Raw genomic sequence first — 21734 nt, forward strand, 5'->3', positions numbered from 1 at the left:
TGTCATCAAGATCTATAAGATAAACTATAACAATATCTCATATTGCAGATTCAACAGAGATAGACACTAATATAAAGGTCCATGCCCGGGATTCCCATCCATGAGCTCAAAATTATTGGTGAAGTTTATTGACCTTCTCAAGCAGCTGCTGCTGGCTACAAACTGTTAGCCATGAGCTACAGACCATGAGCCACGAACCACAGGCCATCATGGGCCACCAACCTCCAGAGCATGGCCTCCTTGATACAGATGACAGATATAAATGGCCCTTGAACCAGCATTTTTCTTCCTATTCCACCAACCTGCCTCATGCGCTTTGTCCTAGACTTGAAGGAACTCCCAAATATTGATTCATCCTTTGCTGGTCAAAGAAAAACCTATCCTAATTGTTCACTTCAGCCCATTGTATCATGTCTCTTCAGCAGGAAAAAAGCTTGAATTCCCCAATCTCTACACCACGTCAGAGTGCCCACATCTACCTCACATATGCAGAAAGAATACGCATCTTGGGCAAAATTCGTTATGGAATTGAAAACCCAGAAGTTGCAAATGATTATTCGGGACTTGTGGGTGCCCAGCGTCAACAATCACCTTCTGAAGTTGCTCGAAACATTTTGATCCTTAGATGTCTGGTGGACTAAACCAATTTTCATTCTATGGATACTACACTAGCAAGAAATGCTTCTCAAAGTAAGTGTATCTGCACATATGATATCATTCTAGCTGACAACATCACTAGAATTGGTTGGAGTTGAGGTGTTTCTTGGATATGATGTGATGCAGAGGCTGGGAGCAAGAAATATCCAGATTCCAGATATAAAAGAACCTTTAAGAAGACACAATCGGCGGATACATACTGAGATGATGTCCCATCTGAGAACGCTGTATCAGAATACTATGGCTGGACGTCCATCTTCCGAGTCAGAGGCAGCTCTTGATGCAAAAAATCGTGCAATGGAATTATTGAACGAACTTCATAAAAGTCCGCTCGAGCTGGGTCAAGTCAGATATGATAGGTTTGTATCTCTTTGGACAGCCTCTGGGCAACAAGGTGCCTCTTCTCCCCTCACACAATTATGTGAGCAAATGCAGTATCCACTGGGATGGGCAAATACTCCACCAACAGATACATATGAGTACAGTGAAGATGCTGCTAAGTTTTGGATGCCATTGTGGCATGAATTCACGCCTCTTTTGCAAGAGTTTTAGAACACCCTTCTCAGAGGCAATAATGAGTCTGTGAGGCTCCAACAAGAGCTGCTCTTTCAAAGGTATAGGGAATTTCTACGACAGTTATCAAGATTGAACATCGAAAATCTTCAGCCAGTGTACTTTCATGCGGCGGACATACCACAAGTGGTATCTCAGTATCATGGGCTACAACAGCTACTACAGCTAAGTCCATAGAATCAACACGAAATTCGAAGGAGGCGCAGAAACATAGATTTCTTTTTTGCAGCTTACGGATATCCAGAATCATGGACACCAGTAATGCCAGAGCGGGAGCCACCAACTACTACACCTGTCCGACAGGAACCATGCCCAATCTGTCTGGAAGTGCTTGCTGGAGAAATTCGAAGTTGCGTACAATGTCGGTATGGCTTTCACATTGACTGTATGGACAGATTGGAACACATGAGTGATGGTCCTGCATTAACTACTGGAACTGGCAATTATTGATTATAATCATCAGTCAAGAGTGTTAATTATCTCTGGATTATAACTCTTCTTCTTCTTATAAGAACAGAGTACTTCTGAGCTGGATACAGCATGCTATCTCTGTAGTGCAGTGCAGTATAAATGAACAATATCAGCACATCACCATCTCCAGCTGGCTTTTCAGCACTTGTACATAAGGTCTCAGCTGAGTCTGTGCTATCCATGAGTCAGATCACTGCTGGGTGTGCAGTCAATCAGACTCACCCACTGCATTCTTTGCAGAATGCCAATTCTTCAAGTGAGGTAACACACCTGCTTGCTTTGATTGTGATCATGATCACCATTGTGTCACCTCCTCCTCACCAGGATGAAGGGCTTGGCTTGATGGGCCTGGGCTGAAAATGGCATACCATCTTCACAGTGTAGTGCGGTCTAGATGAATGATGTCAGCGCATCACCATTTACAACAGGATTTTTGGCTCTTGTACACGAGGTCTCAGCTGAGCCTGTGATGTCCATGGGGGCATGCAACCAACCAGACTCACCCATCTCTGTTGACCGCGCCTCCTTTCTGCAGCACCGGGATCCCTCCAAGTGAGGTGACACATTCTAGATGGTGTCATGTCACCCCTTCATTTCTGTCTCGGCCACCAATGGGGGTTTGTCACCAGGACATGAAGTCCACTGGCATGCAGCACAGATGACTGGTTCCTGTGATGTCTCCTCTTCACAAGTGAGCCGCGGTTTCATGAGGTCCAGGATCCATGGGGGAAAGTCCGGGAGAGGGAGAGAGGACGTGAGGAGGGAGTTGAAGCAGTGTGAGGAGGAGGAGGAGAAGGCAGGACAGACAGTGCGAGCTCGCCTTTTATATAGATGTTCGGCGCACGCACGGGCGCGGCACGGCCGCCAAGGGCGCCATGCCGGAACGGGGCTAGCGGGACGGGGCTAGGCCGCATGCGGAAATTCACAGGTCCCCTTCTTACAAGTGAAGAATCGTGGTCGAACTGCGGGTCGCGGAGAGAGGCGTCCTGTGGCTCGAATTTGGTTTGCAAGAGAACGTCACGACATCGCCACCCGAAATTTTAGCAAATAGGCTCTATTTGATTCATTACTTCAGTGCAGATTTGAGCCTTTCCCCCTTATGTACTCTTCAGGTCATGTATACATATCTACTGTAGGGAGTACAGAGGAGAAGTGGTTCTTCGGAGTTGGAAGGGCGCTGTAACCATCCAAGGCGGTAATTAACTAGTTAACTTCGTTAGTTACATACCGGTTGACAATCTTGTTCGTTCCCCTGAGAGTTTAAGCACCTGAGAGAAATTCTGGGGAAAGGTTCGGGGAACGGCACATCCATGTAAACAAAGTCAACTGGTGTCCAATTGATAGTTTTGCGATCAGATTGCACTGCAATTCTTTGAATTTTCAGTCTTTTCTGATTCTTTTATGCCCGCCAATAAGTCACTCAGCTAACAATGAGCTGATGGTATCCGTACTTCAACGATTCACGATTCGATCGAGAACAGGACGTTTCGCGCCCTGATTCCTCGTCGCCGTCAAGCCCACGTGAACTGACATTGACTTGAGTAAAGAAGGAAATCAGGGCGCACTGGAATCATCACCCGCTCTCATTCCCGCCTCTCTCGAATTGCTCCCTCTCCTCCCCGGTTTCGTTCCCGAGCCCTGCTTCGCTATGGAGAACATCAATGTATCTGAACTCGCGGAGCGACTAGGAAGCGATGAAGATGCCGTTCGCAAAATGGCCGTGTTTAAGCTCCAGTCGAATATCGGCGACCCTTCTTTTGCGGACGTCTTTATTTCGGAGAAAGGATTGGTCAAATTGAAGCACTTGGCTATGACAGCGACCGGAAACACACTGGCATACAGTCTTACTTCATTTGCAAGATTGTTGGAGGTTGACAAGGGTTGGGAGGTTGTGGATGAGGAGTTTATCGAGAGGGTGCGCGACTTCAATTGAAGCCACAGGAATCTTCTTTGTTTCTTCCTTTCGGTTGGTGTTAGTATTGCTAATAATTGGTGCAGATTGTCCAGCTTATCGTTACCCACCCTCTCGTTAATATCCTGCGCGGTGCGATGTCTATTCTGGTGTCAATTGTTTCCCATCCACATAGTTCGGGACGCGCTTCCGTGCACAGTCATGTTAGTCTTTTCGGGTTCCAGGCTCTCAAACCGGCTATCGCCATTCATTCGCAATTTCTCGAAATGCTCGTTAGCAGATTGTCCTCTGCCGACCATGCGCTGTGTGCGAATTCCCTTCAGTTGATAAATAGCCTGATGAGAGACTCGATAATATCTGAAAGCGAGGCAGAATGGCCGAAGTTTATCAAGAGGTTACAAGATTTGGGAGTGATTCGGGCTGTATATGTGCTTATGCAAGGTTCTGCACTCCAGGATCTTGCCCAACCCCTCCTCGAGTTTCAGTCCCTTACAAAAGTATTGTTGAAGAAATGGAGAGATTTTCCTGTGGAGTTGGAAAACACGGAACATCGCAGAGCCTTAAAGGGCATACACCTTGCAAGTAACCCTGAAAAGCCGGCACAAGAGACGGAAAAGACTGGGTCAAGAAGACACAATCCACATAAATGGAGAAGGCTTGGTTTTGAGACTGAAAGTCCGCAATGGGATTTCCATGATATGGGATTCCTAGGCATGATGGACTTCACTGATTTCGTTAGAAGATATCAGGATCAATTCCAGAAGATGCTTTTAGAGCAATCCACAAGGCCTGCGGAGCAGAGGTGTCCAATTGCGAGGGCATCCTTGACCGTTACTGCCATTTTATACGAACATTTCGAGATCGACAAGGCCGATTTGGAAGATCCGAAGAGTTACCTGATTCTCGAGTCACGGTCGAACCTTGACAAAGTGTTTAAACCGTTGCTGCTTCATTGGCCTCGCCTGCATGTTGCAGCCCTGAATGCCTTTTTTCGCCTATGGAAAGCAACTGGGGCTGAGGTGGAAGATTTCTCAAAAATCGCCGAACTAGTTCGAATTCTTGTTGAATCTGTTGTTGGCGGAGCTATACGAACCAAAGATATGCATGAAATCGAAGAAGAGATGAATGACTTTGAATATCAGCGACTTAGGGAATTACAAATGGAATTGCTGGAGCTAACTTACGAAGATGTCTGGGGCCAACACCTTCATCAGGTCAGGGAAGAACTGCACCATGAAGCTCTACAGTTTGTCAAGGAACAGCGGATCCGATGTCTATTGCAAGGCGCATGGTTCCCAACGGAGTCGGGCTCTAAAGGAGAAAATGGAGCTTCTTCTAGACCAGACATGAAACGAACAAATTCGACAACGTACAGATATGCACAACTGTCACATAATCGGCGGTACCTTCACTATGCGGACTTTGACTCCGTGAATAATGAGATTCCTGATATAGATTCACTTACGCACAAAAGTACAGCCCCTCGAAACACCCCAGCAAAAGTAAACAGTTGCTAACTACCGATAGTCGATCTCAATGCCGTTTCCTCTGTGGTATCGAACGTCTCGGCCTCATCCGACTCCTCCTCTGGCTCAACAATCAAAACCCTCGCACATTCTTCTTCCACAACGAAAATCACAATCCACGGCTACGTTCAAAGCCCGTCGTCCTCGAGCAACAACCCTAAATCGTCGTCTGACCCACATAACGAAAAAGCTAATCGTCAGCGATCAAATACCGTAAAAACCAACCAAACCCAGAAAGAAATCGTCCTCTTGACTCTCCATCCCCAGTCACACAGCATCGCATCGGAATGGCTAGATGGCCTCCTTATGCTCCTAAACCAGCAGCCCATAACTGCAGAGACAAATAAGCTGATCAATCTAGTGAGCAATTACGGACTGAAGATTCGGCTCCTTAATGTGCGGTTTGATGATGCCACGTTTATTGGAGAGTGTCCAGATATTCCGAGCCGTGAGGGACTGGATGAAGACTATTATTATGATATTTTTGCTGGTGCTTAGTCCTCCCTTTTGGTTCTTGGTTGATTTTTTGCCCTTGAAAAATGGCGGGTTTAATATCATTAATATTTCTCTTTGATACCAAGCTTGGATCGCGCTGGCGTATATATGTGAGGTTGGCGAATGATGTACAAAAAAAATGCGGACCGGGTTCGCGACAAATTTCAATTGCTGCTCTTTCTAGTTTCTTCCTCCCCTTCTAAATCATAGCTGGCCTTTCTTCAACTCTTCCTTCTTTACTTTCTACCAGGTCTTTCTGTTTGTTCCATCAACAAATTCTCAAGCCTCACGCTTCACCGAAAACTCAAATATTCGCTTCATAGGTGCATTTCTCGTCAATCCATGAGCGTCACGCCTCCAACCAAAAAAAAAAAAAAAGGGGGCAACTCGGGCTCCCTTTCCCTCCCACACTCCCGACCAAAGCTTTGGGGACGTCTCGGTGAGAGAACGGTATCACCTCTACACAGCAACAACACCAGAGGAGGGCTCGAATTTCTTATCCCCAGTGCACCCGGCTATCTATGATGCCCATATCGCAAAGCCTTGGGCACTTCTCGGGTTTAGTCAGCATACTCTGGGTGGGAATTGAGATGCAAGTGGAGAATTGCCGGAGCCTCATAATCCAGTGTATCCTTCACTCTAATCGGTTTAGTGGTTTGATATTTTTGCTCCCAGGATTTGTATGCATGTTCCGGGTTGGTGTATGATGGCCTGCCGTCATGATATTGCCGTTGAATTACACTTGTCTAATGATAGAGCGCATGGAGAAAAAATTCGTATAAAGTTACCACTCTTTTGGCTGTTGAAGGCAATGAGGATAATATATTGTTTGTATGTGATATGGCCCTGTAGCGCGGGTGAGCAGCTATGGTGTGCGGAAGAGGAGCTGACAGCCAGCGGAGACGACATTTGAAAAGGAGCACCTGGATTAGCCGTGCTAGTTTACCACTGGGAGATGGGGAACATAGTGGCAGGGTAGATGATCGTTTGAAAGCGGAGGCGGCCTTGGTTGGGGTTTACTACCAGCGCCGCTCTCACCAGCTATCACCAGTGTGGTGTCATATGAAATTCCGAACTCAAGCAATCAAAAAGTCGGAGGTGCCTCGGCGTAATTCGAGGCCTCCTTACGTTTCGAAATTCAACCGTTGAAGATCGCGTCTGTGCTCCGTCCGAGAGATTGGTTTGTTGACATGGAAGTTCGATGGATGCTGGGGTGGTGGAGCTCGGGGGCGCCAAGCTTGTTAGCTGGTAAGCAGCTAGGCTTGGCATCGAGACCGCACTATCGGCTCCTTCGATGGTTCTGAGTGGCCATCGGCGCAGTTTGACACACTTTTGCTCGTTTCCCAAGGCAATTTGACTGCTTAAGAGATATGCCTGTCTTTTCCTGGCATTATGGCCGCTCAACCTCCCAGAAAGCGGCAGAGGAGGCTGGTAGTGCATTCGTCGGATGAGGATGAATCCTACGTGCCGTTCGCTTCTTCACTCGCAGCACCAGCGAGCCACCGGCGGCTCAACACGCGATTGATTGCTTCAGAGCCCAAGGGGACTTCAGCTACATGTTCTATAGATACAAGCGCGAAGAATACGCGTCATTCAAGGTCTCAATCGAAGAAAGAAGCTCCTCGGCCCTCGAGTAGCCGGGCTACCTCCACCCGAACCTCTCCAGCGACCTCTCCTGAGAAACGCAGGACAAGAAAACAGCCTGAGCCCGATAAATCTGCATCCTCGAAGTCTCTTCATTCTTTCTTCGCTCCTGCAACGGAGGAGCAGCGGTGGAGCAAGGTTGCTGATGATTACAAGCCGGACATTTTGGAGGAAATTGAGGATGAAGACATTGAAGAAGAGCTACTCAATTGGAATGGAAGCCGGTCGTTTAATATGGTAACGTCCTCCCAGGGTGCAAGACAGGGGCAAGGGACTGGAAGTTTTGCAATTAGCCGACACAAAAACGGCTCAAATGAGGAGCGGAAGCAGAATGACACGGCCAAAGCAGCAATAAGGCCAAAACCCATCAAGAAATTCGTCATGCCTCCAGATCTTAAAACGGGAAAATCTGATTTGGCAGACTTGGGTGATCATTTGAAACCGTGGGCTGAACGATTCGGACCTGCGGATCTTGACGAACTGGCCGTCCATAAGAAGAAAGTAGCCGATGTGCAGAGATGGCTGGTAGACGTCTTTATGGGGCGGAGTAAACGCGTGGGTAGTTTGCAATTTCTTCACATCTTTCAATTTATTGATTGTGCCCCGCGGTATTGGCTGATGCTGATTGACATAGAGAATACTTGTACTCAAAGGCCCCGCAGGCAGTGGAAAAACAACAACTGTCTCGCTGCTATCGAAGACAATTGGATATGAAATTATCGAGTGGAAGAATTCTTCTGGGTCGGAATATTCTTCGGCGGGATACGTGTCGACGAGCGCTCAGTTTGACGATTTCTTGTCACGGACTGATAAATTTAGGAGTCTTTCTATGTCGCAAGATTCGCTATCCGCCAAATCTATTATTAAAGACGAATCGACTCCCTCAAGTAATCGAAGGCGAATCATTCTCATTGAAGAGTTTCCAACTTCTTTGAGCCACGGCTCTTCAAGCCTCATGGCTTTTAGATCGAGCCTTGAGCGATACCTTGCAACAACCGTCCCGTCTATGGGGTTTCATAGTCGACCCCCAAGACCTGACAACGAATCGGATACCCCTATCGTCATTATTGTCTCTGAAACCTTGCTAGGAACGGGAGCGGCGCTCTCGGATAATTTCACAGTATTCAGGCTTCTTGGTCCCGAGATATCCAATCATCCTGGCGTGAGTATTATTGAGTTCAACCCCGTTGCACCGACTTTCATAACGAAGGCTCTGGATCTCGTTCTGAAAAAAGAGGCTCGTATATCTAAACGAAGACGTGTTCCCGGTCCCGCGGCTCTCAAAAGTTTTGCAGAAATGGGTGACATCAGGAGTGCTATCGCGTCGCTAGAGTTTCTATGCATACGGGGCGATAAAGATGGGGACTGGAGTGGAACCGTGGCAAGTCGATTGAAAAGAGGCGGTAATACGGTGGCTGCGCTGACCAATATGGAGAAAGAATCGTTGGTCGCAATTACACACCGAGAATCGAGTCTAGGGCTCTTTCATGCTGTCGGAAAAGTTGTATATAACAAACGCGAAGATCCCTCAATTACTGTGGGATCCAATGTACAGGCTCCCCAGCCTCGGCAGCATCTTTCTCGTTTTGCTCGACAAAAAGTTTCTCAGGTTTTGATTGACGAGTTGATTAACGAAACTGGAACAGATACCCAGACATTCATTGCAGCTCTTCACGAGAATTACATCCTTTCATGTGAGAGCGAAGATTTTACTGATTTTTTTGCTGACTGCATTTCGGAATTGTCCAATGCAGACATCCTTGCCGTCGACAGTCGCAGAGGGGCACGACCCACTCGAAGCAGTGTGGGATCAGCCCGATTTTCCTCGAGGGGTTCTGGAAAGAGCGTCGATTTATTACGACAAGATGAAATGAGCTTTCAGGTAGCTGTGCGAGGATTGTTGTTTTCCCTTCCTTACCCCGTGAGGAGACGTGCTATGCCTGACGGACAAGGGGGTGACGTCTATAAGATGTTTTTCCCAACCTCGATGCGTCTCTGGCGTGAGACCGAGGAGTTGTCGGGTTTGCTAGACATGTGGTGTCGCCGTTTAATATACCCAGTTTCTTCTACGCACAATCCTTGCTCCGGTCCTCGAACGGAGGGAATCGAATCATGGGGGAGTTATCGTGATTTTACCAATTCCGGACCTACAGAGGATGCGCAGACATCTTCTATGCCCACCAGAACAATGATGTCTTCGCAAGAAGTGCTATTGGATTATTTACCTTACCAAAGGATGATTACCAAAGATCCATCTGAAATGGGCGACCTTGATAGATTAATCCGGTTCCGTGGTATGATTGGACGAACAAACGATATCACGGATGAAGACTTTGGTATTCTCGAAGATCTTGGGTCCGAACATTGGGCAACGGATCCTGTGCCAAAATCTCCACAGAAGCGAAGGATATCACGAAAAATGCTGCCGCCACCCAGACCACGGCCCTTCCATACTATGGCGTCGAAGGTGGAAGAAGATGCGGTGGAGAAGCTGGTTCTGAGCGACGACGATATCGAGGACTGAAGAGGATCCTTATTCGTCGGTGTATATATCGACCTCATTTCATTGGATAACTACTTAATAGTTTGGATGGAAGCTCTCAATGAATCTTTTTCATAGTTTTGCGGCTTGCAGTCGCAAAAGGCTTATCATCTTACTCCTTCTGGCGGTAGATTGTGCAATGAGAATAAGAATTACTGCTTCCACTTAGCTGTTGGGATTTATTTTTCTGCCAGAATGTAATCCGATATTTCAAATCAATCCCCTTAAACCGCTGGGAAAGAAACGTGTGGTCCCCGTTGTTGAATGTTGATTGGGCTTGTTACTTTACGCGACAAGGGCCCAACCATGGCTGACTCAGCCGGCTCCTCAACCACGCCGCGGCGGATGCACAACAACCGGAGACGACGGAGTAGGTACTCTGCACGGCGTTATCGATTATTAGATAGTAGAGGACAACGTGCTTGGATACAAGCTGATGTTGGGCGCGTCTAATCCGCCAATATTTCCTTCTTTCCCTCCCCCCTTTTCAGCTGTCGTTGATTTGCTTTCTGCCACTCTCTAGAGGCCAGTCGCGTCCACGTCTGCTTTTCATCAACTAGCGCACGTTCAAAACGGGCTGGTGGACAATAACCACAAGGCCTCAAAGTGCATCTGGAGGCCAGCGACGCTGAAAATTTTTTCCGAAATGTCGGGCACAACACCAACGCACGATGCCGATCGCACAATACTACGCAGGACACCGCGATTACGCGAGTTGGATAATTCTCTTTTGGACCCTTCGTCGCACAAACCAGCCAATCCCAATGGCTTTATATCAACTGTCAAGCCTAATAATACACCAATACCAGATGGCCCAGAGAGGGTGGGGGATATCGCAACGGCAGTTGCACATGCCACTGTTCCTGCATGGGCAAATGTGGGGTTTATGTTGGCCCTGATATTTGGTGGCTGCTGTGCAAATGTGAGTGAGCTTGGATGATTTAATACCATTTGTGCATATCGACATGGACTTGCAGCTAACCAGTTGTGCACCTTGCAGGTTTTTACTTTGGAAGCAATTGTTACGTGAGTTTAGACCAGAAACAATATCCTGCTTTTCTTATCACTCCTGGCTGATTTCCCATTCTTTATAGGGACATGCCCCATGCTGGTGAGCACAAAATCATATTCTGGGCTTAACATAGGTTCACTGAGCTAATATAACCCAGGTGCGCTTATCACATTTACTCAGTTTGCTATGACCTCGCTCCTTACTCTTCCAAATATCCTCTCTTTCTCTGCTGGCCCTAAGTTTTTATTTCTGAAGGCTCGTGGCATTCCATTGAAAGACTGGATCATATTTACGGCATTCTTTATGACTGTTAACTTGATGAATAATTCTGCCTTTCTGTTCAAGATTTCTGTGCCATTGCACATCATCATACGAAGTGGTGGACCGGTGACATCCATGATTATTGGATACCTGTACAATTCAAAGAGATACACACGAGTTCAGATTTTCGCCGTATCTATGCTTTCGATTGGAGTAGTCACCTCTGCGCTCGCTGATGCCAGTGCAAAAGGCAAATCGCTAGATCTTGGCTTGAATTCCAGTGATAATGAGGTCTCCCCAACGAGAACATTACTCGGATTTGCGATTTTGGGTCTCGCCATGATTCTTGCAGCGTTCCAAGGTGTCTATGCTGACAGACTTTATCAGAAATACGGCCGGGATAATTGGCGCGAAGGTCTATTCTATTCGCATGCACTGTCGTTACTTATACTAATCCCAACATATCCAAAATTCCTCCCGCAGATAAAATCACTCCTGTCCTCGCCGTCAGTCCTCGCATCTTTCCCCGTTCTTGCTTCTACCTCGTCTGCACATTCGTCTATTAATAGTGTCATGCCGAATTCCTCCACAATCCCCGCCTCTGCGTCAACACTACTTCCTTCTTTTCTCTCTGACTACAGCCTGTTCCAGCCCTATCTCCTCCTGACGTCACTTGTCGATAGCCCTCCTTTGCACTCACTTCTTTCACGTGTGCCGCTGAAAATGATCTATCTTCTCTTGAACGCACTGACACAATATCTTTGCATTCGTGGCGTGTATTTGCTTAGCGCGAAGTCTTCTTCCCTCACAGTGACTATTGTCTTGAACATTAGGAAGCTGGTGAGTTTAATCCTGAGCGTGTATTTGTTTGGTAATCACCTGTCTGCCGGTGTTATGGCGGGTGCTGGAATAGTTTTCCTCGCAGGTGGTATCTATACATGGGAGGGGGCTAGGCTAAGGAAGATGCAGGCGAAGATAAAAGAAAAAAGTGTATAGATGAGGTTCCGAGACCGGTATTTCCCGGCTTGTCACAGGGTTGGAGTTGATTGGGTGCTGATTCTCTTTTTTTGTGGTTGGACTTGGGTGCATTAGATGCATGATAGATAGACCAGACTCAGGCTGCATTCTGAGTACATGCTGTATACTGCATATACATACATAGCATTATACCCAATGTTAGAACAGATATCTAGACTTGCAGACCCCCAAGGCCTGATTTGAATACATAGTATGACAAGTTCACATCTACACGGGCCTTATAACGAAATATCAAGTCGTGTAGCTGCATTAAAGTTTAACATCCCGTCGCCCAGAAACGGTGCCCAAAGCGCCCTGACTAGGTAAAGAGACATGCGAACGTCAGGTGCTTAACAATGAAGGAACGAAACAAGGATTAAAAAAAAGGCCAGCCACCATCCCCGGCATTCATTCGTGTACAAAAAGAGATAAAAAATAAAAACTAAAAAAAAGGTGGAATGGAAATACATGCCCATAGAATATACATACATCATTCAAAGTGTCGCCTCGGCATCGTAGCGTAGTCTTCTCAGGCTTCGAGTATAGAAGACCCTGTTTTATACTCACTCTAAAAGTAGTTCTTGTCCGATTCTTGGCTCTTCATGTTATCCAAACGATGCAAGAAATAGCAGCAAGAAACGAAAGATGCTTAAACCGGAAAGGGGAGAAAGGGGAGCGCGTAGAGATGCGAAAATGAAGAGAGTATAGGAACCTGCCACTAAGAGGTATAGCCAAAGAGAAAGAACTTTCCCAAGCATGCACGATGATTTTTGAGGTAACGAAGTGAAGAAATTAGGGAAAAGAAAAGATGCATGTTACAGGTTAAAAAAGCACACGGATGTAGTTTGAAGAAATGCAGTTAGATCCTTTACAGCACCTCTCCCACGATCTTCGCCGCTTTCTTGTACGTTTCGAGTAATTTCTCGCATTTTTCTCGTTCAGCTTTGATCCCATCATCCTCGTACAGAAGCTCAGGGAAGAGTTCTTCCTTGTACAACTCACTAACTAGCCTGTTCTGCACAACCTCTTTGCTGTGGTTAACAAGCAGATGCATGATGGCTTTGGGAACCTGGTCGGCAATGGTTTCCCGAACGATGTTAAAGTAAGACGAAATAAGACGGCGGATGAGCTCTGTCTCGAGGGCTTCGCGATCTGTAAGCGCGGGCTCGGTGTCATCCTTCTGCGCTTTGTTAGCATGTATTAAAAAAAGGAACGATGGCGATGGAATCGAGCACTTACAACCAAGGATGCATCTCCATACTCCGATGGAGCAGTCACGTCGTCGGGAAAGTTGTGTGAAATCGAAGGAGACCTTAATTCACTGCGACGGAAGCTCTGGCTAAAGCTAGGCTCGGTCGAATGGCTGACATGGCGCGCAGCTCCTTGTGCCGGGCCTGGTGCAGGAAGGGCTCCTTCTTTGCCGAAGAAGTAGTTCAGGAAGGAATCTCGACCTCCTGTTGGCTGAGAAACTGCTTGGAAACCGTTAAGCGACGATGAAATCCGGCTGTTCTCGAGATTCCCGATATGAGGCGACTGGCTCCTACCGACCTTGTTTGCGCGGATAGGAAGAGTTTGGTGTCTCTCATCTTCGTGATGATCCTCATTTTCTTCCGGTGTAGCCGTGCCATTTACACCGCCGAGCTCCTTGAGCCGTCTGCGCTCACGTTTACGTTTATCTTCAGCCAGAGCAGCTTTCCTCTCCTGCTCTTGCTTGCTTTGGATAACCGACGACATGGCAGCGGCTGCTCCAAGGAAATTGGGATGATTCGTATTGATATAAGCGCGCTGTATCGAAATCAGGGACTCGACGTAATTTGAACACGGACCAAGCCGCTCACGCAGTAAATCCGAGACCACTTCGATTAGCTTGGCTTGCAAGCGCGGAAATCGGGATAGTTCGGTCGAGCCACATGTGTGGCAGATCTTAATTAATTCCTCATAGACAAGCTCAACGCATCTCTGACTGGGAATCTCAAGCAGTTTAATCTGAGGCTTCACGAGTAAATCAAAAGCGAGTTCCGGAACGAAAAGGCTGGGTCTTGGGCCAGTCGAGTTTCGAATTGCTGTTCTAATGTCAAGTACTGAGAGATTCTGGGTCGGATCTATCGTCTCGAGGGAGTTTCCAAACACAGAATTAAAAATGTAATAGATTCTTGCGCCGCCACAGAGTTCCTTCGTTGATATTTCGGAGGAAGTACCGTCGATAGACGAGATAAACGAGGAAGCAAAACGAGTCATCAGTTGTAAAATCAAAGAGCCTCGATGCTCCTTTCCGCTAAATTGTTTGTTACCATAGCTAGCGAGCTCTTGTTGGGTTTGACCCATGAGCGTATTCAAGCGGGCTTTGATATCCGGAAGTCTCTCTCGAATATGGGCCATCAATGTTGTATTCAGCGTCTTTGCGAGGTACTGAGTTCCACATCGGATAGCCATATTCCTGTATGCCGGATGGTGCCTAAAAAATTCAGCTTCGGCTTTCAGAGCGTCCGCAAGTGGCTTTCCGCCTTGGATATCTTGTTGTGATCGATTGACCACTCCGATAAAGCCCAATTTCAAGGGATAGACACGTCCCGTAAGAATATCCATGGCATTCGTGCCGTGGTCCATCAAATCAAGTTTTGTCAAGACACCTATTGTCCTTTTTCCGACAGGATCAACATGGCGTGCCAGTTTCAACGCTTCTGAGTTGACAAGATCCACATTGGCAGGAGACACCGCTAGGATAATGCTGTTAGGCTTCGCGATGTATTCGGATATTAGATTCCGCGTCTGCTTCTCGATATCCGAAGGCTGGTCTCCAATTGGAACTTTCGTTAAACCGGGGAGGTCGACCAATGTGAGATTGAGCACGTGCGGGGAGAAAATTTTCAAGTTTATCGGCTGTCGGTTTATTCCTTTATTATTTCCCGCAATCCTGGCCGTCTCATTCTCGATTTCCTGCTTTACTTGCGCAAAGTCCTCATATTTTCTGCCTGGCTGGTGGTGAAACTCGGCCCACTCGCCCTGTCCAGCAACGGAAGCGGCGGTGTGAGGGACATTGACTTCGTCATGTTCGGGTACATCAGTGCGATCACTTGGGACGTTTATAAGTTGAAGGATCAGGGGGCGTCTGGTTACGATCCCGCTACCACGAGGGAGAAAATCCCTTCCGACAATATTTTCAAGGACTGACGACTTCCCTGACGACTGTGAACCGACGACCACCTATATAAAACAGCCTGTAAGCATGAGAGAAGTGGGGAGGGGGTTGGTGGGAGGTTCGCTCAAGAGACTGCAATCGATCGCTAGCTTACAATCTGAGGCAAGTCAAGGGAGTCGCTTCCAATGGTATTAAAAACCAAGTCCTGTAATTTATTGACGGTAGAGAGCAAATCTTCCCCTAATGATGCCATTTTTCAAGAAAGCACTATTGCCAATATGCGGTAGCGATTATCCTTGCTAGCAAGGAGATTTCCGCTGAGAAGCCGGAAGAATTGGGGCTGGGACGGGCGAGAAGCTAGAGAACGCCAGGAGCAGACTTTGCGGCAAGGTAAGCTGCTACATGAACCTGCTGAACCAGGGTAATGGCGGCGCAGATAAGGCGACACGAGAAACAGTCAAGAGCAAGTAAAACTGGGGAAAAGCCTGTGAACAGAAGACAAAACACGGTCCCCATCAGTTGGTGTTTATATGCGGCCGATTTTGTTCTTTGCCGACCTCGAAGGGCTGCAGGCGGATTTTCACGTGACTTCTGCCAATCAAACCGAGCAAAATTAACGCCAAGATACTAGCGCCCACGTGAAGACCGGCGAGTTTGATTATTACATAAGCGATCGGCTGAGGTGGTCTGTGCGTAGTGCAAACACCGCAAACTATGATGTCAGCGATTGCGGCGGCGACTGAGCAGCCAGCCGGCAACGAGGACGCGGGCAAGCCAGGACTTGGATAAGGACAGGCTGGGAGGCTGCGAGATGCAACATGAGGCCCTCTCTGAGACGTTGGGTGGTTCTCTCGGTTGTTAACTACGCTGCGAAACCTAGGAGTGTTGTCTGCTCGGCCCTGTCAGCACACTCGACCGTCGTGCCTCAACTTCTCTGTCAACAGCGATCACATTCTACCAAGGTTTTCGAGTCCAAAATGGCTGCTTCAACCCGTGAAGCGTAAGGCACCATAATCCACGTGGCATGTGGCAGATGATCGAACTGAAAGGCTAACCGTGTCTTCATAACATCTACTACACCAGCTTGCGGTCCAACGGCATCATCCCGGATGGTCAGTTGGCCCCCCTGCTCCCCGTCACCTGCGTTCCAGACTCTCTTCTCCTGTTGCTAACCTCAAGGTCTTCCTCGCAGTCCTGGACGATTTTGAACCCAAATATACCCTCAAAGTCACCTATCCTTCTACCAAGACCGAAATAAATCTCGGCGACCACATCTCCACCAAGCAGGCGCACGACCCGCCGGTCTACGAATTCCATCCCGTCTCACCCACCGAAGGCACCGAGCCCAACAAAGCATACAGCCTCGTCCTTACCGACCCAGACGCAAAAAGTCGCCAGGAACCCATCTGGAGCGAATTCTGCCACTGGGTGGTCGGCAATGCCTCTAACCCGAGAACCAGCGGCGGGAAGTCGGGCGGGACTTCCCTAGAGAAGTATATGCCTCCGAGCCCACCGCCGGGAACTGGAGATCATCGGTACGTGTTTGTATTGCTCAAAGGTGATGCTAGTAATGTTGGAAAGTTGAAGGCACCCAAGGAGCGGAAGCAGTGGGGATACGGCAAGCAAAGGCACGGGGTGCGGCAATGGGCCTCCGAACACGGGCTCGAGGTGGTTGGAGCAAACTTCTTCTTTGCCCAGCATGACTAGGTTTGTCTCGCTGGCGCATATAATGTTCCCATTTGGTAGCCTTTTGGAATGGGGGCTAAAAGAAAAATAAATAAATAAATAATAAGAAAAAAAGAAAAAAAAAGAAAGGAGTGTAAGGATGGAAAATAGGCAGTGAATGGTCTTGAATGTCTCTGTTTGCGAGGAGCTGTGGATTTCCTCCTGTGGTTAGTTTTAATATTCCTTTTGAAATAGCTCCCCGATCCACCTATGTAGTTATATGTGAGAACTCGCCCCTACATCAAAAATAAGCACAACCCCAATAAGTCTGGGAATAAGATTCCACACGAATGCTCATCCCAGAGAAAATAAATACAAGCATCTGGCCCCGGGAACAAACTTGTCTTTGCCTTTCTTCTGAGGCTCTTCTCTACTTAGTTTCGATGCTTGTCTATGTTTATTGCACTTTTGTTATACATTCCAATTCACGTCTGGCCGATGATGGGAATTTCGTTAATGCCCTGTTGCTTCATACCGGATTTTACACTGGCCATACCACATCTCACCTACCAGGACTGATCAAATACCGGAGACTGCCTGCCCAACGCATCCATGGTTATGCTGATTATGGGGTGTCTTCCACAGATATCTTAGACAGTTCTCTTGGTCTTATTGTAGCTGGGTTGGGGTTACCTATAATAATCAGCTTGCTCAGCTTATTCTCATACACAAGGGGCGAATCATGGCATGGGTTTTTTGGGCTGGGGTTTGGCAGGCTGGTACCCTGAGTATTGGAACTTCACCACAGCACTAAGATTCACTCAGGAGGATTTCTGGTGGTATGACTTTGTGATAGGGCTTGGGGCCAGTCAGTACTTGACAGAACTAGATTGTGAACGCGCATTGACTTCTTTAACAAGCACTTCATACTACTCATGACATAGGTTGGAAGAAGTTACAGTCCTCATTTCACTAACAGCATCATTTTTGGCGTCAATTTCACAGGTCCTACCATCCTCACGTTCTATGTGTAATCTTTAATAGTTTCAACATTTCCGTACAAGGAAAAACCAAAGTCTCCAAAAGTTGTATATTGAACTGGAAATGACAACTCACTACCATCCGCCTCGCAGCAACAATCTCGAGAGAACCAAGCTTCCAAAAGCGAATGCGTGCTAACATACATTTTGGGTGGAAATGGGATTTTGATGACCGCTTTGTTTCACTGCTACTGAAGCCAAAGTAACCAAGCTGCGAATTGGAATGGGAAATGAACTCACGGCGCGGGTGACATGTTCGGCTAGAGACTTCAGTGTGGCTACTGGTCGAGTTGGACATAGTTGGCTGGAAAGAGGCCCCGTTGACCACCGAAAACGCCCACCCACCAATCTTCATCGGGGAATTCCTGTAAAATGTCCCGTTAATAATTACAAGGATAAGGTGTAAGCTGGGTACAGAAGCCATTGACTTACAATGTTGGTGATTCTAGCACCTTCGGGAAATGCTATCTCATTGTCCTCGGCGGCTTCATAGTCGTACAATGCAGTTGCAGTACGCCCATGGCTTTCAGCGGGCTGCGCCGCGGTGTGCTGAGCAGGCGCAGGCTGGGCAGGGGGGATCTGGGTACTGCTTGATGCCGGTTGATACAGAGGATCGCCTTCCTGGACCACTTCAACGTAGCTTCTGGGGAAGAGGCCGTGTTCTCCTCGGGCATTCACACCGAGCCACCAATCCTCGTCAACCATATCAATATTAGTAACATACTCTCCTTCTCGGAGTTCAATCTCGTTATCTTCCGCCCTTTCATAATCATATTGGACAAGAGCACGGATACCCTGGTCAGTCATAGCATGGCTGGGAGCTGTAGCTTCTGCAACAGCCCTGGCGGGGTCATGAGAAGGTTGAGCTTCTAATTGCTCTTCGCTTGGAGCATGTTCAACAATAGATCTAGTCGGAAGGGGGGCAGGAGGAGAATATTGCTCTTCGTGGGCATCGGCGACATGTTCATCTGCTGACCCACGAGCTACTGGCATGGCCACGCGAATCGGGGAGCTGGGCTCAACATCGGCCGCTGTTTCAGGAGAGGGAGAGCGTGGTTGCTGAGGGGGGGGCGGGACATCCTGGTGAATATCTTCGAGATTTTCACGGGTATCGGTTGGAAGGCCAGGGAGAGGAACTGCACGCGGTGGAACTGGCTTTGTCTCAGTCGCCAGTGGTGGTGGAGATGGAGCGGCTCTTTCGTAAGTTGACGTTGGGGCCCCCATAGGCTGGGTGTTTGCGAACTTATCCCGGATTGAACCAACCGTTCCAGTTTCCGGGGCTTCGGCCGTTGGCTCAGATCCCCCAGTTCTTTGTTCAGAAACGGCGGCTCCAGATGATCTTCCGGTATGAGTAGTTTGAACTGGGGCCCAAGTTTTGCCAGTATATGAGCTCTTCCAGCCACTTTCTCCACTGGTTTGGCTTTGGATGGGTGGAGGACTTGTGATTACGGCCGGGGTGGGAGAGACCACCCCTTGCTTCGCTTTCTTCTCAGCCCACAGCTGGGACGGAGTTTTACCGCCCACGTCAGCAAAGGTCCGGCTTGCGCTTCCCACAACTGGAGCGGCAGGGGCGGCCGGCGTATCCAATCCTCCTGGAAGAGGGGCTTTGGTGCCGGTGAACGTTGAAGCTCCACCAAATTTCTTTGCCACTTTTGGTTTTGGAAGGGTTGTAAGCCGTTCGGAGGGAGTGAAAGCAGCAGAACGGTCCGCGAGTGACTTTGGTTCATCATTACCAACGGAATCTCCCGTTCGTGCTGGAGACATTGCGCCTGAGGATGAACTGTGAGGTTCACCGCCCCGCGCTTTGGCGCGAATGGCCGCAATATCAATCTTGCCAACAGGTTGGTAAGACCCCTTTACCGGTTCCGGCCGGTCATCCCTTATCTCCCCAGCCTCTCGTGCTTGTCTTCTGATTTCAGCAATATCCACTTTTCCAATAGGCTGATAGCCTCCCTTGACGACGTTGCTGGGAGAGGATTTATTAGACGACTCTTGGCCATAGGATGATGTCGTCGATGACTTTTGGGACATAAGCTCTTTAATATTGACCTTTGTCGGCTGGTACGCAGGCTGCACCTTTTCGAGTTGGGTCCTGGTCACTTGAGGGGCATCGGCTCCCCAACCATCTTCATCCACGGGTTCATTCTTTGCGCCTGCGGCCCTATGGGTTCCGGCTAGGGGTCTGAAAGAGCCGCCCACACGGGTAGGAGTGAATGCCGGTTTTGAAGCCACCGGGGGCTTTGGCCCAGCAGCAACGGGTGGGGCGGCCGTAGCAGCTGAGTATTTCGCACCGGACGAATCAGAAACTTTCCGAACGATGCTTTCAGGGGTGAGATCGCGATCCGAGCGAGCAGTTATTTGGACATGATAGCCCTATAATTCGTGAGTAGGATTCCCGATCCTATAGGTGATTGAGGTTCCATACATGCAAAAGTTTGGAAACGGCTGCGAGATGGCTTGTAAAGTAGCCCTTCGTCCGTTCCGGCACTCCTTCTCCACACCACGCGATAAGAACATTTTTCGGGAGACCGGTATTTGGGTCCTTTACTTTCACATAAGCAAACTGAATTCTGCCTTCAGAGAACTCTTCGATCAGGTCTATCAACTCTCCTTCTATTATTTGTAAACCGTTAGGAGCGAACAACCTACATCACGCATGGTCAAACGGGGATATCATGACGAACCGCCAGTAGACTGGACCTTCAACACACTTTCCTTCGTAGAGGTGTCTTGAAATGCATTGACAAGGGGCGCAGAAACTGTGAAAACTGCCCATTGTCCGTATGTCCCTGATTCCGCAGCGGGGCCTGAGGGTGCGGGGGCGTTGACGACGGATTGGTAGCTTTTGGATATCGAATGACCATTAGTCGAAAGATTGAGAGTGGCCATGATCGACTATCGAAAGGAAATGGAATGAGCTGCAAACAGAGAGAGTGGAGGGGAAGACGATTCCGGAAGAACGGTCGAGGAGAAATTCGGGGGATGCCTCGCAGGCCCAAGGAGGGAAGTTAAAACTGGCGTGAGGTCACCTCGCTCAGGTCAACAAACTGTTTTGAGTGTAGGATGGCCTAGTCGGAGCCGAAGTGCCAGCAAGTCAGATGCTGTTAGTCAAGTAGTACACAATCGTCCCAGGGAGGTTTGTTCAAACGGTTTCAATGTCTGGAGATGAATTGGTACGAAGCCAGCAGGGAAATAATAATAGGTTTGACTGATCGTCGCTCGCAATCCAACAGCCGGCGCAGTCAACAATACGTAACCGGGTCGCCGGTCGCCTGCTAGGCCCGATTAGGATGGATACAGTGCCGCCCTGGTTGCTCAGCCGCATAAATTGGAGCTCAGCCACCCTTTTATGACTAAGCAATCGCTTTTCGGTGGCTGAGGCGTCTGCTGGAAATACTCTTCTCCGATTGGTCGGCTGCAGGAACCCTTCATGTGAATATCACGTGATATACGTATTTTGCTCCACAGCGACGTCTCCCATTGGCTGGTGGCTGGAAAAACGCGGGTTGTGCCACGACTCACCACCCGCCCTAATCTCTCCATCAGTCGCAAAACACCAGCTTTTTCGTCTCAGCAAACCCCTCTCCCGCACATTCACATCTTCCTCCCTCCCGACAACATCTGCAGCTGTTTTCTTCCTCCTTCACACCCATCTTCACCAACCTTCTTGGGATCTCCATTTCCTTTCCTTGGCTATCAGGTTCATGTTCATCGGTGTATCCCAACCAAGGTAGAGTCTTTACCTGACTTTTGTACAGCTGTTGGTTTCCTTTCTCTGTG

At 48.3% G+C, this 21734-nt stretch overlaps 7 protein-coding genes across 7 annotated transcripts; 5 read left to right on the forward strand and 2 right to left on the reverse strand.

The window, feature by feature from the left end:
• Window positions 1–678: 678 nt before the first annotated feature.
• On the forward strand, window positions 679–1209 carry CIMG_02298 (uncharacterized protein; the record flags this gene model as incomplete). The annotated part of the gene is made up of 2 exons (XM_001248526.2): window positions 679–690; window positions 724–1209. 2 exons carry the CDS (start codon window positions 679–681, stop codon window positions 1207–1209), a joined length of 498 nt encoding a protein of 165 aa, XP_001248527.2.
• Window positions 1210–2997: 1788 nt separating this feature from the next.
• CIMG_02296 (ELMO/CED-12 family protein) lies at window positions 2998–5637 on the forward strand (the record flags this gene model as incomplete). The annotated part of the gene is made up of 3 exons (XM_001248524.2): window positions 2998–3616; window positions 3700–5086; window positions 5141–5637. The coding sequence occupies exons 1-3, from the start codon at window positions 3350–3352 to the stop codon at window positions 5635–5637; spliced, it is 2151 nt and encodes a 716-aa protein (XP_001248525.2). The 5' UTR covers window positions 2998–3349.
• A 1324-nt stretch (window positions 5638–6961) lies between these two features.
• Window positions 6962–9984, forward strand: CIMG_02295 (cell cycle checkpoint protein rad17). Its single transcript, XM_001248523.2, has 2 exons — window positions 6962–7833; window positions 7913–9984. The coding sequence occupies exons 1-2, from the start codon at window positions 7027–7029 to the stop codon at window positions 9800–9802; spliced, it is 2697 nt and encodes an 898-aa protein (XP_001248524.2). The 5' UTR covers window positions 6962–7026; the 3' UTR covers window positions 9803–9984.
• A 230-nt stretch (window positions 9985–10214) lies between these two features.
• Window positions 10215–12297, forward strand: CIMG_02294 (UPD-GlcNAc transporter). The gene is made up of 4 exons (XM_001248522.2): window positions 10215–10742; window positions 10821–10846; window positions 10915–10931; window positions 10990–12297. Exons 1-4 carry the CDS (start codon window positions 10467–10469, stop codon window positions 12087–12089), a joined length of 1419 nt encoding a protein of 472 aa, XP_001248523.1. The 5' UTR covers window positions 10215–10466; the 3' UTR covers window positions 12090–12297.
• Window positions 12242–15752, reverse strand: CIMG_02293 (dynamin-2). The gene is made up of 3 exons (XM_001248521.2): window positions 15404–15752; window positions 13350–15314; window positions 12242–13290 (listed from the first exon to the last, which is right to left on the reverse strand). The coding sequence occupies exons 1-3, from the start codon at window positions 15500–15502 to the stop codon at window positions 12979–12981; spliced, it is 2376 nt and encodes a 791-aa protein (XP_001248522.1). The 5' UTR covers window positions 15503–15752; the 3' UTR covers window positions 12242–12978.
• A 248-nt stretch (window positions 15753–16000) lies between these two features.
• On the forward strand, window positions 16001–17261 carry CIMG_02292 (D2 protein). Its single transcript, XM_001248520.2, has 3 exons — window positions 16001–16249; window positions 16333–16361; window positions 16442–17261. The coding sequence occupies exons 1-3, from the start codon at window positions 16068–16070 to the stop codon at window positions 16954–16956; spliced, it is 726 nt and encodes a 241-aa protein (XP_001248521.1). The 5' UTR covers window positions 16001–16067; the 3' UTR covers window positions 16957–17261.
• Window positions 17262–17860: 599 nt separating this feature from the next.
• CIMG_02291 (actin binding protein) lies at window positions 17861–21159 on the reverse strand. Its single transcript, XM_001248519.2, has 4 exons — window positions 20639–21159; window positions 20380–20567; window positions 18387–20327; window positions 17861–18319 (listed from the first exon to the last, which is right to left on the reverse strand). Exons 1-4 carry the CDS (start codon window positions 20841–20843, stop codon window positions 18233–18235), a joined length of 2421 nt encoding a protein of 806 aa, XP_001248520.1. The 5' UTR covers window positions 20844–21159; the 3' UTR covers window positions 17861–18232.
• Between the last annotated feature and the right edge of the window lie 575 nt (window positions 21160–21734).

The sequence above is a fragment of the Coccidioides immitis genome, assembly GCF_000149335.2.
Source record: "Coccidioides immitis RS genomic scaffold supercont3.1, whole genome shotgun sequence".
In the NCBI taxonomy this organism is placed as follows: domain Eukaryota; kingdom Fungi; phylum Ascomycota; class Eurotiomycetes; order Onygenales; family Onygenaceae; genus Coccidioides; species Coccidioides immitis.

Excerpts from the sequence above, each read along its gene's own strand:
- CIMG_02295 (XM_001248523.2), top strand. The coding sequence starts at position 7,027 with ATGGCCGCTCAACCTCCCAGAAAGCGGCAGAGGAGGCTGGTAGTGCAT. Across the intron at positions 7,834-7,912 it reads TTATGGGGCGGAGTAAACGC|AGAATACTTGTACTCAAAGG; the intron begins GTGGGTAGTTTG and ends TGATTGACATAG.
- CIMG_02294 (XM_001248522.2), top strand. The coding sequence starts at position 10,467 with ATGTCGGGCACAACACCAACGCACGATGCCGATCGCACAATACTACGC. Across the intron at positions 10,743-10,820 it reads TTGGTGGCTGCTGTGCAAAT|GTTTTTACTTTGGAAGCAAT; the intron begins GTGAGTGAGCTT and ends TGCACCTTGCAG.
- CIMG_02293 (XM_001248521.2), bottom strand. The coding sequence starts at position 15,502 with ATGGCATCATTAGGGGAAGATTTGCTCTCTACCGTCAATAAATTACAG. Across the intron at positions 15,315-15,403 it reads CCCTTGACTTGCCTCAGATT|GTGGTCGTCGGTTCACAGTC; the intron begins GTAAGCTAGCGA and ends TGTTTTATATAG. Across the intron at positions 13,291-13,349 it reads ATGGAGATGCATCCTTGGTT|AAGGATGACACCGAGCCCGC; the intron begins GTAAGTGCTCGA and ends AACAAAGCGCAG.
- CIMG_02292 (XM_001248520.2), top strand. The coding sequence starts at position 16,068 with ATGAGGCCCTCTCTGAGACGTTGGGTGGTTCTCTCGGTTGTTAACTAC. Across the intron at positions 16,250-16,332 it reads GCTGCTTCAACCCGTGAAGC|CTTGCGGTCCAACGGCATCA; the intron begins GTAAGGCACCAT and ends CTACTACACCAG. Across the intron at positions 16,362-16,441 it reads CAACGGCATCATCCCGGATG|TCCTGGACGATTTTGAACCC; the intron begins GTCAGTTGGCCC and ends TCTTCCTCGCAG.
- CIMG_02291 (XM_001248519.2), bottom strand. The coding sequence starts at position 20,843 with ATGGCCACTCTCAATCTTTCGACTAATGGTCATTCGATATCCAAAAGC. Across the intron at positions 20,568-20,638 it reads GAAGGTCCAGTCTACTGGCG|AAGGAGAGTTGATAGACCTG; the intron begins GTTCGTCATGAT and ends TACAAATAATAG. Across the intron at positions 20,328-20,379 it reads CCGTTTCCAAACTTTTGCAT|GGCTATCATGTCCAAATAAC; the intron begins GTATGGAACCTC and ends CACGAATTATAG.